General features: G+C 36.9%; 1 protein-coding gene across 1 annotated transcript in view; it reads left to right on the forward strand.

Moving 5' to 3' along the window:
- The window catches only part of XRCC5 (X-ray repair cross complementing 5), an 89,522-nt gene that overhangs the window by 14,936 nt on the left and 58,579 nt on the right, over positions 1-16,007 (forward strand). Inside the window, exons 7-12 of the mRNA XM_076005923.1 lie at positions 84-198; positions 877-1,015; positions 7,086-7,198; positions 8,710-8,772; positions 13,022-13,159; positions 13,964-14,054. Of these exons, the coding sequence (XP_075862038.1) occupies positions 84-198; positions 877-1,015; positions 7,086-7,198; positions 8,710-8,772; positions 13,022-13,159; positions 13,964-14,054 (659 nt within the window). The remainder of the gene's footprint in view (positions 1-83; positions 199-876; positions 1,016-7,085; positions 7,199-8,709; positions 8,773-13,021; positions 13,160-13,963; positions 14,055-16,007) is intronic.

Below are 16,007 nucleotides of genomic sequence, written 5' to 3' on the forward strand. Positions count from 1 at the left end.
CATTCTAGAAAACTAAAAGCATCATCAAGCACAAGTTAACATTTTACAATTGTTGTTTTCATTTTATATTTTTCTTTATTAAGTGAAAGTCTGAAGCAACTGTGTGTCTTCAAGAAAATTGGGAGGTATTCCATGCCCTGGCCCTGCCAGCTGACCATAGGTTCCAATTTGTCTATAAGGATAGTGGCCTATAAATCGGTAAGTGGTAGGTACACATTTTTAAAAGTAATGTTACCAGGCAGATAAATAGGCTTATATAAGGAACTGACAATTCATGTGTGGGATATTCAGAACCATAATTACTGCTTTTCTAGTTGCTTCCTTGTTCATTTAATCTCTGTTTAGCTTTTTATGTAAAAGGCATGCCAGGAGAGGACGTTTAAAGAGCTATCTGTAATAGAGTTTGATTCCCTCCTCTTTCTCTTTCTTTCCATTGATAGTATTCCTAGGAATGAGAATACAGTCACTTCCTTTTCTTCTTTATTCTGTCTCCTTTTCAAATTTCTTTGTTGATTTTTGACTATTGATATATTGCTTGTCCTTTCTTTTATACTGGAAAACTGTGCTAAAATAGGCCTCCTTTTATTAGTCTGAGGTTTTGTACAGAAAGTTGTATGTATAAATATCAACATAATTTATTTGTGGATTACTTTGGAGGGGGGAGTGAAATGTAGAGAGAGTTATCCAGTATATCCTATTGTGAAATAAACTATTAATAAGATTTTCACAATAGGAAAGAGCAAACAAAACAATGTAGCTAGAGTAATTGTTCTGGATTTCTGTTTGTGAACCAGAGAGTATATTGGGTTTTCATCTTCTGTCAATTAGCATCTTAGCTTTTTATGTTTTCCCTTTATTTATTTTTTGTAATATAAGATGCTACAAGAGAAAGTTAAAAAGACTTGGACAGTTGTGGATGCAAGAACCTTAAAAAAAGAAGATATAAAAAAAGAAACAGTTTATTGCTTAAATGATGATGATGAAACTGAAGTTCCTAAAGAGGATACTATTCAAGGTATGCCAGTAAGAGTTTTCACTTTTGCCTAAGAGATTTTCTTCAAGGGGCTATAAAAGGGGCAAGCTAGGATTTATATTATTATTAATTTAGAGATATTTCTCTGAGTTATAGAGATGTAATTATTTGAGGGAATAATGAGACACCAGGTGTCTCATCTGTTGGGTCTTAGGCAGGATGGTTCCCAGGAGTGCTCTCGGGAATTCCATCTCTGAGTTTTAAATGTCTTAAGTGATAGGACTTACTACTTGTCTTTATTTTAAAGTTTAAAACTCACTAGCTAGGGTAATACTTATATTAATATGGCTGAAACAAGTTTTTTTGTTTACTGTACTTTATTTTTTCCTTCCACGGTGATTATTTTAAGTGCCAATTTCAGGTTTTATATCCTACCAATCATGCTATCTTAAGCTAATTTAGGGGTTAAGAAAAATTATTTGTTATATTACATTATTGTATTCAATAGAATCTTTAGAGTTGTACTCTAAAGAGTACATTACTCTTTAATATATACTCTTTAGAGTACATATTATGCCCATTTGGCATGAATAGTGTGTCTAGATGGCATCTTTATTCAGATAACTTAGAAACTAGGTGAGGATATCTGAATGTTTAAGAGCTAAAATTATAAGATATCAAATGAGATAGAAACTAGAGTCCTACATAAATTTATCACCCAGTATAATTTTGATTTGCAAGCCTTGAAAAAAATTCCTTTCATCTGTAGCACTGTATCTCATTGTGTATATTTGCATGGGTTGAGGGGGATGGCAACTTAAAGATGGTGGTAGTTATGATTCCTTTCTCCTGATGGATTATGTGTAGAGTATAATTAATACCCTACAATTTCTTCTAATTTTTAAATTCAATCGAGTAGCATAGAATATGAATTTTGAAATCACACGTGAGTTAGAATCAAGGCTCCATCATTGGTTAATTATAAATTCTAGTATTATAACTGGCTCATAGTAGGAAGAATAGTGTGAGTAAAGCCACAAGACCTAGAAAGTAGAGGGCCTTCTCAGAGACATTAAGTAGTTCAGTTGGGTTGGTGTATTGGGCATGTGCAGGTTAGTACTCAAAGATAGTATTAATATCTAATAGCCTACACTTTCGCTTTTTTTTTTTTTTTTTTTTTTTTTTTGAGACAGAGTCTCGCTTTGTTGTCTAGGCTAGAGTGAGTGCCGTGGCGTCAGCCTAGCTCACAGCAACCTCAAACTCCTGGGCTCGAGAGATCCTTCTGCCTCAGCCTCCCGAGTAGCTGGGACTACAGGCATGCGCCACCATGCCCGGCTAATTTTTTTATATACATATCAGTTGACCAATTAATTTCTTTCTATTTATAGTAGAGACGGGGTCTCGCTCTTGCTCAGGCTGGTTTTGAACTCGTGACCTTGAGCAATCCGCCCGCCTCGGCCTCCCAGAGAGCTAGGATTACAGGCGTGAGCCACCGCGCCCGGCCTACACTTTCTCTTTTAATCATCAACAACAACCTAGTAAAACAGGCATTCTTGTTATTTCCATTTTACATAAGGGAACTGAGTCTGAAAGACATTCATTAAAATATTCGGAGTCACACTGCTCAAGCTAGCAGGACTTGAATCAGAGTCTGAGTGTCTATGTCCTCTTCTGAATTCAGACTGACACATGAGGGCTTTGGATGATAGGCTAAGATTTTACACATAATTTTGAAAGGGACTGTGTTTTAGGAAGATTAATATGACACCTGGTTGTAGGATGGATTGAAAGGAGAAGGGTCTAGAGGTGAGGGTGCCACTTCTTTTTGTTGTTAGAAAAGAAAACAGTTCTGATTATCTTAGGCAAAAAGAAAATTTATTGGTGGGGCAATGGAGAGGGAATAGTTAAAAATTGCTTGTTAGAAGAGTATAGAAGTGCATCTTTTTTCCTTTACCATTTTGCAGTTGCCAACATACTTTTCTTTGCCTGTCCTCCACTCTCCATCCTCTAATACGTAGAGTTCTCTTTCTTACACAGAGGAACATGTGGGTGAAGGAATATGGTTATATGGTATAGTCTATTCTGTATCTTTTGTCATGTACAAAAGTTAGAGTTATTTGCCTTTTAAGTACATCAACGAGAAAACAGGTTTTTTTCAATTTTTCAATTTTTTTTTAATTTCAGCATATTACAGGGGTACCGATATTTAGGTTACATATATTGCCTTTGCCCTGCCTGAGTCAGAGCTACAAGATTGTCCATCCCCCAGACAGTGTGCACCGTACCATTAGGTGTGAACATACCCATCCCCTCCTTCCCCTCCTACCTGTCTGACACCCGATGAATGTTACTACTATGTGTGCACGTGTTGATCAGTTAATACCAATTTGATGGTGAGTACATGTGGTGCTTGTTTTTCCATTCTTGTGATACTTCACTTAGTAGAGTGGGCTCCAGCTATATCCAGGATAATACAAGAGGTGCTAGATCACCATTGTTTTTTGTGGCTGAGTAGAACTCCATGGTATACATATATACCGCATTTTATTAATCCACTCATGTATTTACAGGCACTTGGGTTGTTTCCATATCTTTGTAATTGTGAATTGTGCTGCTATAAACATCCAAGTGGAGATGTCTGTTTTATAGAATGTCTTTTTTTTCTTTGGGTAGATGCCCAGTAATGGGATTTCTGGATCAAATGGTAGTTCTACTTTTAGCTTTTTGAGGTATCTTCAACTTTACACAGAGGTTGTACTAGTTTGCAGTCCTACCTGCAGTGTAGGAGTGTTTCTATCTCTCTGCATACATGCCAACATTTATTATTTTGGAACTTTTTGGTAAAAGCCATTCTCACTGGAGTTAAGTGATATCTCATTGGGGTTTTGATTTGCATTTCCCTGATGATTAGAGATGTCAAGCATTTTTTGATATGTTTGTTGGCCATTAGTCTGTCTTCTTTTGAAAAGTTTCTGTTAATGTCCTTTGCCCACTTTTTTTTTTCTTTTCCTTTTTTTTTTCAGCATAGTATGGGGGTACAAATGTTAAGGTTACCTACATTGCTATTGCCTTCCCTCCTCACTTGAGTCAGAGCTTCAAGCGTGTCCATCCCCCCAACAATGCACATTGCATTTATAATGTATATATATAAACTCATCCCCTCCCCTGCCACCCGACACCACATAAATGTTTTTTTTTTAACATTTTGTTTAGATTTTATAACCTTGCCTTTACCTAGCAAAGATTAGAGGTATGCCCTTCCCCTCCACACTGTTCACCACATCCCGCAAATGTGGGTCTATCCTCGCACCCCCCGAATCTCTTGTGAACACCACCACCCTTTGAGCACCATATTGATAATTGGTCAGTACCAATGTGACGACGAGTACATGTGGAGCCCATTTTTCTGATCTTGTGTCACCTCACTTTGGATAATGGGCTTAAGCTTAATCTAGGATAAGTGGTGCTAGCTTGCTGTTGTTTCTTAGAATTGAGTAACATTCCATTGTAAACATATACCAAATTTTAATAATCCAGTCATGAATTGATGAGCACTTGGGTTGTTTCCACGTCCTTGCAATAATGAATTGTGCTGCCATAAACATTTGGGTGCAGATGTCTTTATAATAGAATGTCTTATGTTCTTTTGGGTAGATTCCTAATAATGCTATTTCTGGGTCGAATGGTATTTCTATTTTTAGCTGTTTGAGATATCTCTAAATTCTTTTTCACAAAGGTTGCACTAATTTGCAGTCCCACCAGCAGTGTAAGAGTGTTCCTATCTCTCCACATCCTCGCCAGCATCTGTTGTTTTGGGATTTCTTGATACGGGCCAATCTCACTGGGGTTAGATGATACCTCATCGTGGTTTTGATTTGCATTTCTCTGATGATTAGAGATGTTGAGCATTTTTTTATATGTTTGCTGGCCATTATTCTCTCTTCTTTGGAAAAGTTTCTGTTCATTTCCGTTGCCCATTTCTTGATGGGATTGTTTGATTTTTTCTTGTTAAGTCTTTTGAGTTCTAGATAGATTCATGTTATCAGACTTTTAGTGGAAGTGTAGATAGCAGATATTTTCTCCCATTCTGTAGGTTGTCTATTTGCTCTAATGATAGTTTCTTTGGGTGAGCAGAAGCTTTTTAGTTTGATCAGATCCCATTTATTTATTTTTGTTGCTGCGGTGATTGCTTTGGGGGTCTTCTTCATGAATTCTTTCCCAAAGATTCCAAAGGCAATCATAGCAACAAAAGAAAACATAAAAAGTGGACCCTTTGCCCACTTTTTAATGGGGTTTGATTTTTTCTTGCTGATTTTCCTGAGTTCCATATAGATTCTAGTTATCAGCCATTTATCAGATGTGTAGAATGCAAATATTTTCTCCCATTCTGTAGGTTGTCTGTTTGCTCTTGTGATAATTTCCTTGGCTGTGCAGAAGCTTTTTAATTTGATCGGGTCCGATTTATGTTTTCTTTTGTTGCTGTGATTGCCTTTGGGGTCTTCTTCATAAATTCTTTCCCTAGGTCAATGTCTATAAGAGTTTTCCCAACATTTTCTTCTAAAATTCTTACAGTTTAATGCCTTAGATTTAAGTCTGTTACCCACTGTGAGTTGATTTTTGTGAGAGGTGAGAGATATAGATCCTGTTTCAGTCTTCTACATGTGGCTATCCAATTTTCCCAGTACCATTTATCGAATAAGGATTCTTTTCCCCAGTGTATGTTTTTGTCTGCTTTGTCAAAGATTAGATGGCTATATGAGGATGGTTTGATATTTGGGTTCTCGGTTCTGTTCCATTGGTCTATGCCTCTGTTCTTGTGCCGGTACCATGCTGTTTTAATTACTGTAGCCTTACAGTGTAGCTTGAAGTCTGGTAAATTGATACCTCCCAATTTGTTCTTTTTGCTTAAGGTTGCTTTTGCTATATGGGGTCATCTCTGGTTCCATATAAAGTGTAGAATTATTTTTTCTAGATCTGTGAAAAATAATGTTGGTATTTTCAGAAAACAGTTTAAATTAGAACTTCCAAGTTACTATTAAAAATTCAAGTAAGAAAATGACTGCTGACAGAAAAAAATGAGGAAAAACATTTGGTTTAGATACCATTCTTAATCATGTGCCATACATTGCCTGTTAATTTTTTGTTGGAATTTCTGTTTTCATCACCAGCTTTTTGAAAAAGACATATATAGAGCACAAATAAGGTTTTTTAAAAAAATTAAATATGTGGTATTAACAGACTAACTGGAATAAATAAAAACTGAATCATAACATCTACTTGCAAACATACAAATTTTTTGTTTCTTGGAGTAAAGATGCTTTTTTCCTTTGCTTTTACCAAAGACTAGAATCCTTGGATTTTGATACTTCTTTTTTCCACTAAATATATAAGATATTCTGTATTGGAAGGAGATGATCTGCCATAAAGTAGAGGACATGGAACAGGGTTAGAATTTTGTGGGTTTTTTTCTTTTTAAGGAGCCAAGAGCCCATGTTTATATAAATATCCTAAGTAATTAAAAAGAAAAAAATTTACAATCAAATCCCAGAAATAAAATAAATTTAAATGTAGAAAAACATACAACTTATCAATTGAATGTTTCTAAACAGGAAAATTTTAGCTTCTTCTGTTAGGCATTTGTATATCTCCAGCATGCATTTTGGAGAACATTTTGTTCTGAAAATTTCCTATGGGCGTTTTTCTCTATGGGTCTCCAAGTTTCCGAATAAATGTGTTCTTGTTATTATGTTTACAAATCATGCTGTACTTTAGTCAACCATGGTTTCTCTTTGGGGAATAACTAGTACATTGCATTTGCTACATTTTTTCTTCTAGGCTGGATAATCATCAAGGTAACTAGATTACAGAAGATGCTACTTTAAAAATGTAATTAGATTTTAATCATCTCTATATTGTATATGTGTTTTGTGTATCTGCTGCTGCTTTTTCTTCATTGATCACAAGGGCCAGTAATTCGATTGCAGGGAGTGGAGTAGAAGACGGAGCTTGCTCTAGAGTGTGCATGTATTGTTAATGTATGCATAGAGCTAATTTCAGCTTGTAGAAAATGAGGCCCCATATGCTTAACAGATGCTCTTCTCTTGTTCTCTAGGGTTCCGCTATGGAAGTGATATAGTTCCTTTCTCTAAAGTGGATGAGGAACAAATGAAATATAAATCGGAGGGGAAGTGCTTCTCTGTTTTGGGATTTTGTAGATCTTCTCAGGTACAATTGTGAACGAAATAACTGAGCTAGCTGTTACTTGAAATGATTAGTCATTTACAATATATATTTACTTCACTTTTAGCTTTTCTAAAAGTAGTCTGGAGATTAGTGTTTCCATCTTTGATTTTTGAGGAGAAAAACTGAGATATAGAGAAGTCTTAACATAAGTCTGAAGAACAGATTCAATTAAGTCACTTCTTAGCTCTGCTGGCCATTCTAGCTCGTAGTAGCCTTAAAGAAACAGCATCCAGTTCTTTGCTATTGTATTGCATTCTCTGAGCTGTTATGTAAAATGGAGTATTTTAGGATTAAAGGTCTGTCTGGGTTTTGAATGACCATTAAATCTTAGAATATCATTGATTTATGTCAGTCATGACCTTTCTTCTTAATGACTAATGTAGAGCTCTAAGATGTTAAACTTGTCCGTAGGTTATATGTTTTTTAGACACCAATGCAAAGATACTCAAAAAAGACACAATGAGACATGTAGTCATTCACCATCAGATACCATGTACTATCCTAAAAAAAGTTGTTAGAAGAGTCTCAGAAATCTTAGATTAAATGTTCTTGCAATAGACAGCCAAACAGATGAAACATAATTAATAATTATAAATTATATTTTTTATATGTGTTTTATCTAAGCTCTATAGGGATGAAGAGATTTTTATTGGTTCTAGAAAAACTCAATGAGAATTTCATTGTAATGAAAATAAATATTACCCAGTATTCTGGGTTTGAACTTCTTTATATTGCTGGAGCATATATTCCCTGCATACGTCAGTGTTAGAGTAATTCAGTGAGGCTGGGGAGAATGTTTTTCATGATATGCCCAAACTTTTATATACATCTTCAAGACTCATATGCAGAAAATTGGCAGTATTTACTTAAAGTCTGTAGGATTTTTAATGGTGAGAATAACTACTTTTTGGAAGTTGAGAGTCCCAAACAATTCTCTAACAAGTTCCACTAAATATACTTTTCTCAGAAATAAAATTATTCACTTTGGGAAGATTATAAACTTAAAACTTATGATTATTATGGCAATGCTTATGAGTCTTCTCAGTAAAGCAGAACTCTCATTCAGACCAGTTTGTAGAAACTGACCTATTGAAAAGTGGGTCTGCCTAAGTACAGACAGGCAGAAAAGACCTATCCCCTGACCCCTCATGACCGAGCTTGGTGCCCTTCTTATGTGTTGTAGCACTATATAACCCCAGACCATGATACAGCACTGCCTTTGATTTCATATTTATCTAAGCACCACAAGGACAATACTATATCCTGTTCTCTGTTGTGTTTATAGTACCCAGACAATGTTGGACACATGTGCTCAGATATTTGTTATATTAAATTGAATTGAACCTCAAGTAATAATTTGTTTCTAGTATCTTTGGGTGTTTTTCAGTAAGAACATTTTGAATAGAATTTTTTAGTAATGTGTGGCATTATGGTTATATATGTTACTTATTTTGGCTCAAAACCAATTTTTTTTTCCTCTCTTGCTTTTGTAGGTCCAGAGAAAATTCTTTATGGGAAATCAAGTTCTAAAGGTCTTTGCAGCAAAAAATGATGAGGTGAGTTGGCAGCGTGTCTTTAAGGTAGTGCTACAGAATTGAGTTGTTATTTTATGAAAGTGAGTTGTTTGGGGCTTCTGTAGTTTATTTATTTATTTATTTATTTATTTTTTTACTTGGCGCTATGAAACTGTCCTATTTTTTTTTTATTTTATTTTTTTTTATGTAGTTTAAAATGACATGAATTCTTACAACAGCAGTGGAAAAACTCACTGAAAATCACAGTTAAACTGTGAAAATGGAGAAATGATAAATGAATTTGTGTTAGCATGAGCACATGACCTGAGGATATGGAGACCAACAAAATAAGTATTAAAAACATTTTGAACAACTGCATTTAGGTGCGGGAATTTCATGGTCAAATGTTAACGAGGGTTGGGGTCAGGTTGACGTTTTGATTTTCATGAACATTGAATGTTTAGTGCTGACATAAACCCTAGAGTTGTGCTTCGATGATGGACTACTTCTGCTTCCATCACTGAGGAAATTGTCTTCTCCCCATCTCTCTCTCTGTATTCTTTTCCCACCTCGCCAGGATAATCTGTTTCCGGGCTGGTTTCCACCTGGCTATCAACCCATGACAGCTGCATTTTATACTCACACCTATCCTTTTTGTAAATATTTTCTATTTGACCTCTAAGTCAGAACTTACTTCCTCCTTGAAGATGTTAATCTTAACTGGGAGATTGCAATCTAGTATCCGTTTAAGGCAGCTTAAGCAGGTTTCCAAGTTCCTGAAGTTTTTGTACTTGGAACTAGTAAACTGGATGTAGAGAGCCTCTTTGGGGTGGGGGTCAGGTGGTGATGTAAGTGGGGTAGTCTTCTTTTTCTTCTCATTTCTGAAAGGTAACTGGCTACAGATATAGTAGATAGGCATGCCAATATTCTATCAGAACAGTTAAAATTAGGAGAAGAAAATGCTCAGCTTCTACTGTGTACTGAATGGATTCATTAGAGCACAATGAGATCTATGGATTTTAGAATCCTAGTTCATGGCTTTCTCCTGAAGCAAAGCCTGTTGGGAATCACGTGGAGCTGGTATATACTGTCAAACAACTTAGCTGCATTTTAAACTTCTGCTAAAGTTTTAACTCCCACTTATTGTCCCTTTACACAAAGAAAATTCTGGTTACTTTATAAGAATGCTGGGTACACAGTGAGAAATATCATATCACAATGCTGTGTTTGGCGGTTATCTAGACTTATTAGCTAATGGCAGTCTTGGGAATTATGTAATTCAAATCCAGGCTCATGCAGACAGTAATTTCTATATATTATAGGGTCACTTTGAGGTCACTCAAGAAAAACATTTTCATCTACTAATGGCAAAGGGCTACCCTTTGTGTCAGTCTTTGATGTCATGGTCAAAAATTGACGTTACGTAATTGGAGCTTTTGAGATCAGCAGAGAATAAGGGAACTATGTCATATGAGGACTTCCAGTAAAAAAATACATGAAGAAGACTTGTGTGGGTAGGCAAGGGAGCAGGAGAGATGACAGACATAACTCCTCATACATCTAGAGGTTTATTATGTGGCATAGAAATTAAACTATGCTTCGTATCAGGGGATGAACTGGAACTAACAGGTTGTGGTTAACAGGTTGAGGAATTATTTTGTCAATAAGAATTACTGTCTTCAATTGGATTATTTTCTTGTAAGATGGTCAGATCCTCTGTAAGTTTCTAAGCAGAGTCTTTATATTACCAATTAGTCAGATGTACATGTGGGTTGTTAAACTAGATGAATGCTGTTCTTTTTAACTCAAATGTTCTGTGATTCTGTGAATAATTCCTTTTGAGAATGTTTTCTCTGGTCATTAGCATATAATTATTTTTTATATAGACAATCTATACTTTTGTATGCGGATTTGCACTGTGTGTGGAAGAGAAGGGGAGAAGAGAAAATGAAGGAAATGAAGCTTTAGTTGAGTTATACACAAGGGTAGTAATGTGTTATAATGTAGCAGTCATCATGACCCCATCCTTTCTTCCTTTAAATATCCTCATTGGTCCTGTCAAAGACACACAAATAAAGACTTCCAAACAAATGGAGAAATAATCTCTTCTTCAGACTCCCGTTTTGCTTATCTAGTCCTCTCTGATGGGACCTATTATTAGAACATACACTTTCTGTATTTGCTACATATCTCATTTCCACTAGTAAAGAATGAATTAGTTTGGTAAGGTCAAGGACTCATTTTTGTTTTCTCACAGGGCCTAAGACAGTGGCTAGCAAAGAATGTGTAAATAGTCTTTGAACTGAACTGAAAAGGTAAAATGATTCTATTGTGAAATCTCAGAGGATTTTGGTGGCAAGGAATTGAGGTCATAGGTTTTTACTGGAAGAAATGAGAATATACGTAGCTAATTTTGATGCAGGTTAGCTGTGGTACTCAGAAAAGTACACAGTGTTAGGGGAGTTCTGCAGAGGGAAAGAGCTGACTGAGGTTAATCTGAAATGGAGAAGGTGTCGATTTACTGAACCTTGAAAAAGAATTGGAAACTAGAAAGTTGGGGATTTGGAGGAGGCATTATTGCTAGGAGAAAATGGTATCAGCAAAAGCTAGAGGGGAGGGAAAGTACAAGACCTGCCACCAGTCAATGATCAGCTCAGTAAGGCTGGAGTAGAGGAAACCCTGGGTTTTTATGGAAGGGAGTGGCATGATCTCAGCTCTGTGAACAGGAGAGGCAGTGATGGAAGAGAGACAGCATAAAGATAGAATTGGTAGAGTTTGGTGAACACTTGAAGATGAAGTATGAGAAAGGTAGCATTATCAAAGATCCTGGGGCTTCTGGTTTGATTGACTGTGTGATGGTGTTAATAGAAATAAATCCAGGAGGACAATGAGGGGAAAAGATAGTTTAGTTTTCGGCATAGACAGTTTGAGATACCTGAAGATGCCATGTGAGTTACCATATGAGATACCTGCCAACCAGTAGTCAATCTAAGTCTGGATCTTAGGAGAGTTTTAAAGCCGAATATATAGATTTTTGATTCTTCAACTCATGGAACTGGGCGAAATAATCCACAAGTAGAGTTGGGGAGAGAGAGGAGGAGAGAAAGGCCAAAAGTAGAATTTAAAATCAGTTGGGAGAATAGAAGAGCTTGATGAGGAGTGGCCCACAAGTAGAATAATCAGGGGAGAATGTTGTTTCTAAAGCCAAAGAAGAAGATGTGGAGGGAGAAAAGAGGGTGGTCAGATGCTACTGTCAAACAAATATGATAGGAACCAAGGAGTTGGCAATTAGGAGGTTGTGGGTGACTTCAGAGGATAATTTCAGTAAGGAAGTGGGGGCAGTAGCTGGATGAGATTGAAGAATAATTGCGCTCCAAGCAGTGGAAACAGCAAGACTATTATTTCATGATATTTAGGGGTGAAGAAAAGGAAAGATACAGATAGCAATTTATGGAGAGAGAGCGACAAAGATTTTGTTTAGGAGGCTGAGATATTTAGGAGGGTGAGTTTATTTATAGGGCAAGGGTGTGAAATCAGAGGAGAAGGAAGGTTGAAGCAATAAGACAGAGAGGATTTAGTTAAAGAAGATAAGTCCCAGACGAAGTACAGTAAATATCAAAAGCAAATGTAAACCTCTGTTTCCAGTTGGCTCCAGTTGGAGGGTTGAGTGTCCTGAGAGGTCAGATTGCCAGCAGACATGGCCCATGGATATGGACATAGTAAAATGGAACTTCCAGATTATCAACAGTGGAAGATAGAAGGGACACCATTAGAAACTGTCCACAAGAAAGCTGGCTGCACAAAGGCTAAGGGCTCCATGGGCCACAGTGAAACTTTGAGATACATGGGTGGTCTGTAACCAATGTTTCCTTTGTTGGTGCATTATTTTTAATCCTTTTAGGGATTCTGGTGGGTATTTGCTGCATTTGTGGTAGCGTAGGGGCTGAATATTACCTGGAGTCCCAGAATAAAGATCAGAAGCATCACTGAAGATAAAACCCGAAAGTGTCTTAGTGGTTTCTTAACTCTCTCATAAAGATAATATTTCTTCACTGTAGCCTACTTGACTGTGTGTTTTTCCCTTAAAGAATATTAGTAAAATTTAACAAAGTAAGAAAAGCATTTAAAAAAGCCAATGTATGTAGTTTGGTCTTGAAATAGGTAAAGGGACACTTTAGAAAAAAATGAGAAATGGAAAGAAAGTGAGTAACATGATACGTATTTAGTTTTGTTATGAAAATTCTCCCGTGTTGAGTATGTGTTCATACATTGCATCCCTCTTTCCTACTAGGCAGCAGCAGTTGCACTTTCCTCCCTGATTCATGCTTTGGATGAATTAGACATGGTGGCCATCGTTCGATATGCTTATGACAAAAGAGCGAATCCTCAAGTTGGTGTGGCTTTTCCTTATATCAAGGAGGCCTATGAGGTAAAACCCATGCGTCTTTTTTATTGAAGTTTTTTTTTTTTCCTTCAGTCCCTTTATCACAGGCAGTGCTTCTTGACTGGTAATGTGTGTGGGAATGAACTTGGGGATCTTGTTAAAATGGAGGTTCTGATACCGTAGATCTGGAGTGGGCCCAGATTCTGCATTTTCCCCAAGCAGTGCCGAGGCTGCTGGTCCGTGAACCAGACTTCTAGCTGTGAGGAAAGAACATAAATCATAGAGAGCTTTTTATTAAATTGATTCAGGCAAGGTTAACCATGACCTTTTTTCGCTTCTCATTCTTCTTGACTTCTCAGAACCAAATGGGAAAAGAAATTACCTCCATTTTTACTAACAGGGACTATGAATAAAGGTTGACGATGTGATTTTGTTGTGATCCTTGTGAAATTCAGTCTATTTAGAGGTATCCTATTTAAAGTACAAATTCCTTATCATTTCCTCTTTCTCAGAACTTACTATGGCAGAACTAGAAAGAGAAAGCAAAATGTCTTGACTTTCAGATCAGTCTTCCGATCACCTCAATCTTCTCAATTGTTGTGTTGGATGTGCGTTTCATAGTTATCCTTTGGTAGTCTTTCTTCGAAGCATTTCTTTTATGTTTAATGTTCTTCATACCATTTGCAGTTTTGAACAGCTAATGGCAAAAGTCAAAACACTTCAGTTTTCACGTATCAGATTTGAGCTGATTTTTGAAATCTATTGTGCCAGTTTCATAGCATTTGGAATGAGTTTTATGTTTTTTCATTAATTTGGTTGTTTCTGCTTCTACCCCTTCTTTTTCATTAGTGTTTGGTATATGTGCAGCTGCCTTTCATGGAAGACTTGCGGCAATACATGTTTTCATCCTTGAAAAATAATAAGAAATACACTCCTACGGGTGAGTTTATTTCCATTTAGCTTACTAATTGGTTCTACATACAGACTGTTCTTGGGAAATCACCTGTTTGCAGCCATTCGTCAGGGCTAGGATTTCACAGAGTGAAATTAGTTGGATTTCAATCATATACTTATGCACAGTAATGATGAAGAGGGTTTGGCAGGTGTTTTTCTAGTAGTAGGGATAGGTTTGCCCTAAACTCTGCAAAGGCTGTCTAGTTCCCTCTTCTTCTTCTTCTTCTTCTTTTTTTTTTTTTTTTTTTGGTGTCAGAATCTCACTCTGTTGCCCAAACTAGAGTGCCATGGCATCAACCTAGCTCACAGCAACCTCAAACTCCTGGGCTCAAGCAATCCTTCTGCCTCAGCCTCCCGAGTAGCTGGGACTATAGGCATGCACCACCATGCCTGGCTAATTTTTTTTTCTTATATATATTTTTAGTTGGACAATTAATTTCTTTCTATTTTTAGTAGAGACGGGGTCTCGCTCTTGTTTAGGCTGGTTTTGAATTCCCGGCCTTGAGCAACCGCCTGCCTCGGCCTCCCAGAGTGTTAGGATTACAGGTGTGAGCCACCATGCCCAGCCTAGTTCCTTCTTCTGACATAGAGCATGTGTCTAGGGAGCAGCTTGTTGATAACGAATGGCCATCTCTAATTGTGAGCAGAAGGTTTGCCCCTGCTGAAGTGAATCAATGTGCAATATCAAACCTGTGACTTCAGTGTCCTGCATAAAATCTGATGTAACTTTGAACTGAAAAGTGAAAATGTTAGAGATTAACTTTTCTTTTTATTCTGTCTTTGTAGTTTACAGTAACTACAGTGAGAGTTCAGGTCTCATTATTACTTATTTCAGGCTTCTAGGAGTTACTTCAAGCTTGATGAGAAAGGCTTTTATTAAGCATCTGGCTGCAAAAGTCAGGGTGTTGTACTAAATGATTTTCACGGCCACAGAGCCTGTCTTCCAGAGAGCTCACCATTGAGAGCTCACATACCAAACAGGACAATAAATGATGTGTGGATATTTCATTTTACAAAATGTATCATCTGTGTCAGTGTAGAATGAGAAAATTATGAGGTGAATCTCAGAACTGGGTTCTCCCTGTGGTTGTTTTGGTTAGACCCTTTGGGAGCAGTGTGCTGTGAAAAGGCCAAAAATCAAATGTGTCCCTAGGGCCTGTATTTTACTTTCCTTCTAGAGACAAGTCCCTCTGCATCACAGTGGAGGCAGGTGTGGACCTGAACGTATAGAAGTTGCCACTGTGTTACAGTATTATTCTGTCTCTATCTCTTGATAATTCCAAACTTTTAGATAAGTAGAATGCTTTAAAAAGAGAACTTTGTTGACAAATTATTTATAGACATGAATCATTCAGGGGCTAATACATTAAATATCTTTTGATCTGTTGATCTGTTTTCTGTGAGTACCATATTTGTTTACATTTTCTCCATTGGAAAAATGAATCCTTAAAGTTACTTGGCCTATTTCCCAAGTAGACCTTTATGAAGGAACATACAATGCCAGAATGATCTGGCCTGTTACTAGCTTGTAGTAGTAGGTAAGAATCACTGAATATTCACATATCCAAGTCCTGTCTTTTGCCTTTTGCTGGGTGGATGCGGAATTAGCCAGCTTAGGATGGTGATGGCTGTGCAATTGCCTGAAACCTTCCCTAGAAAGCCCGAAAACATATAGAAAGAAATGCATCATGATGAATATCCATATGCTCTTTCATTTTGTTGTGACTGTACAAAAGGAATATTTGAAAAGGTAAAGAAGAGAAGCATAATGTACTTTTCAGGAACTGCAAACTGCATGCTCTTTTCCACCTTTGCCTAGTGACTGTGAATGATCCCAAAACAGTGCTCAGTTCAACAGCTGAACTGCTGTATGAATCAGCAGAATGAAAGTTACACATGGTAGTTTAGGTAGAAGCATTTTGGGGAGAGTTGCCTTTTA

Source organism: Microcebus murinus, chromosome 8 (genome assembly GCF_040939455.1).
Source record: "Microcebus murinus isolate Inina chromosome 8, M.murinus_Inina_mat1.0, whole genome shotgun sequence".
NCBI lineage: Eukaryota > Metazoa > Chordata > Mammalia > Primates > Cheirogaleidae > Microcebus > Microcebus murinus.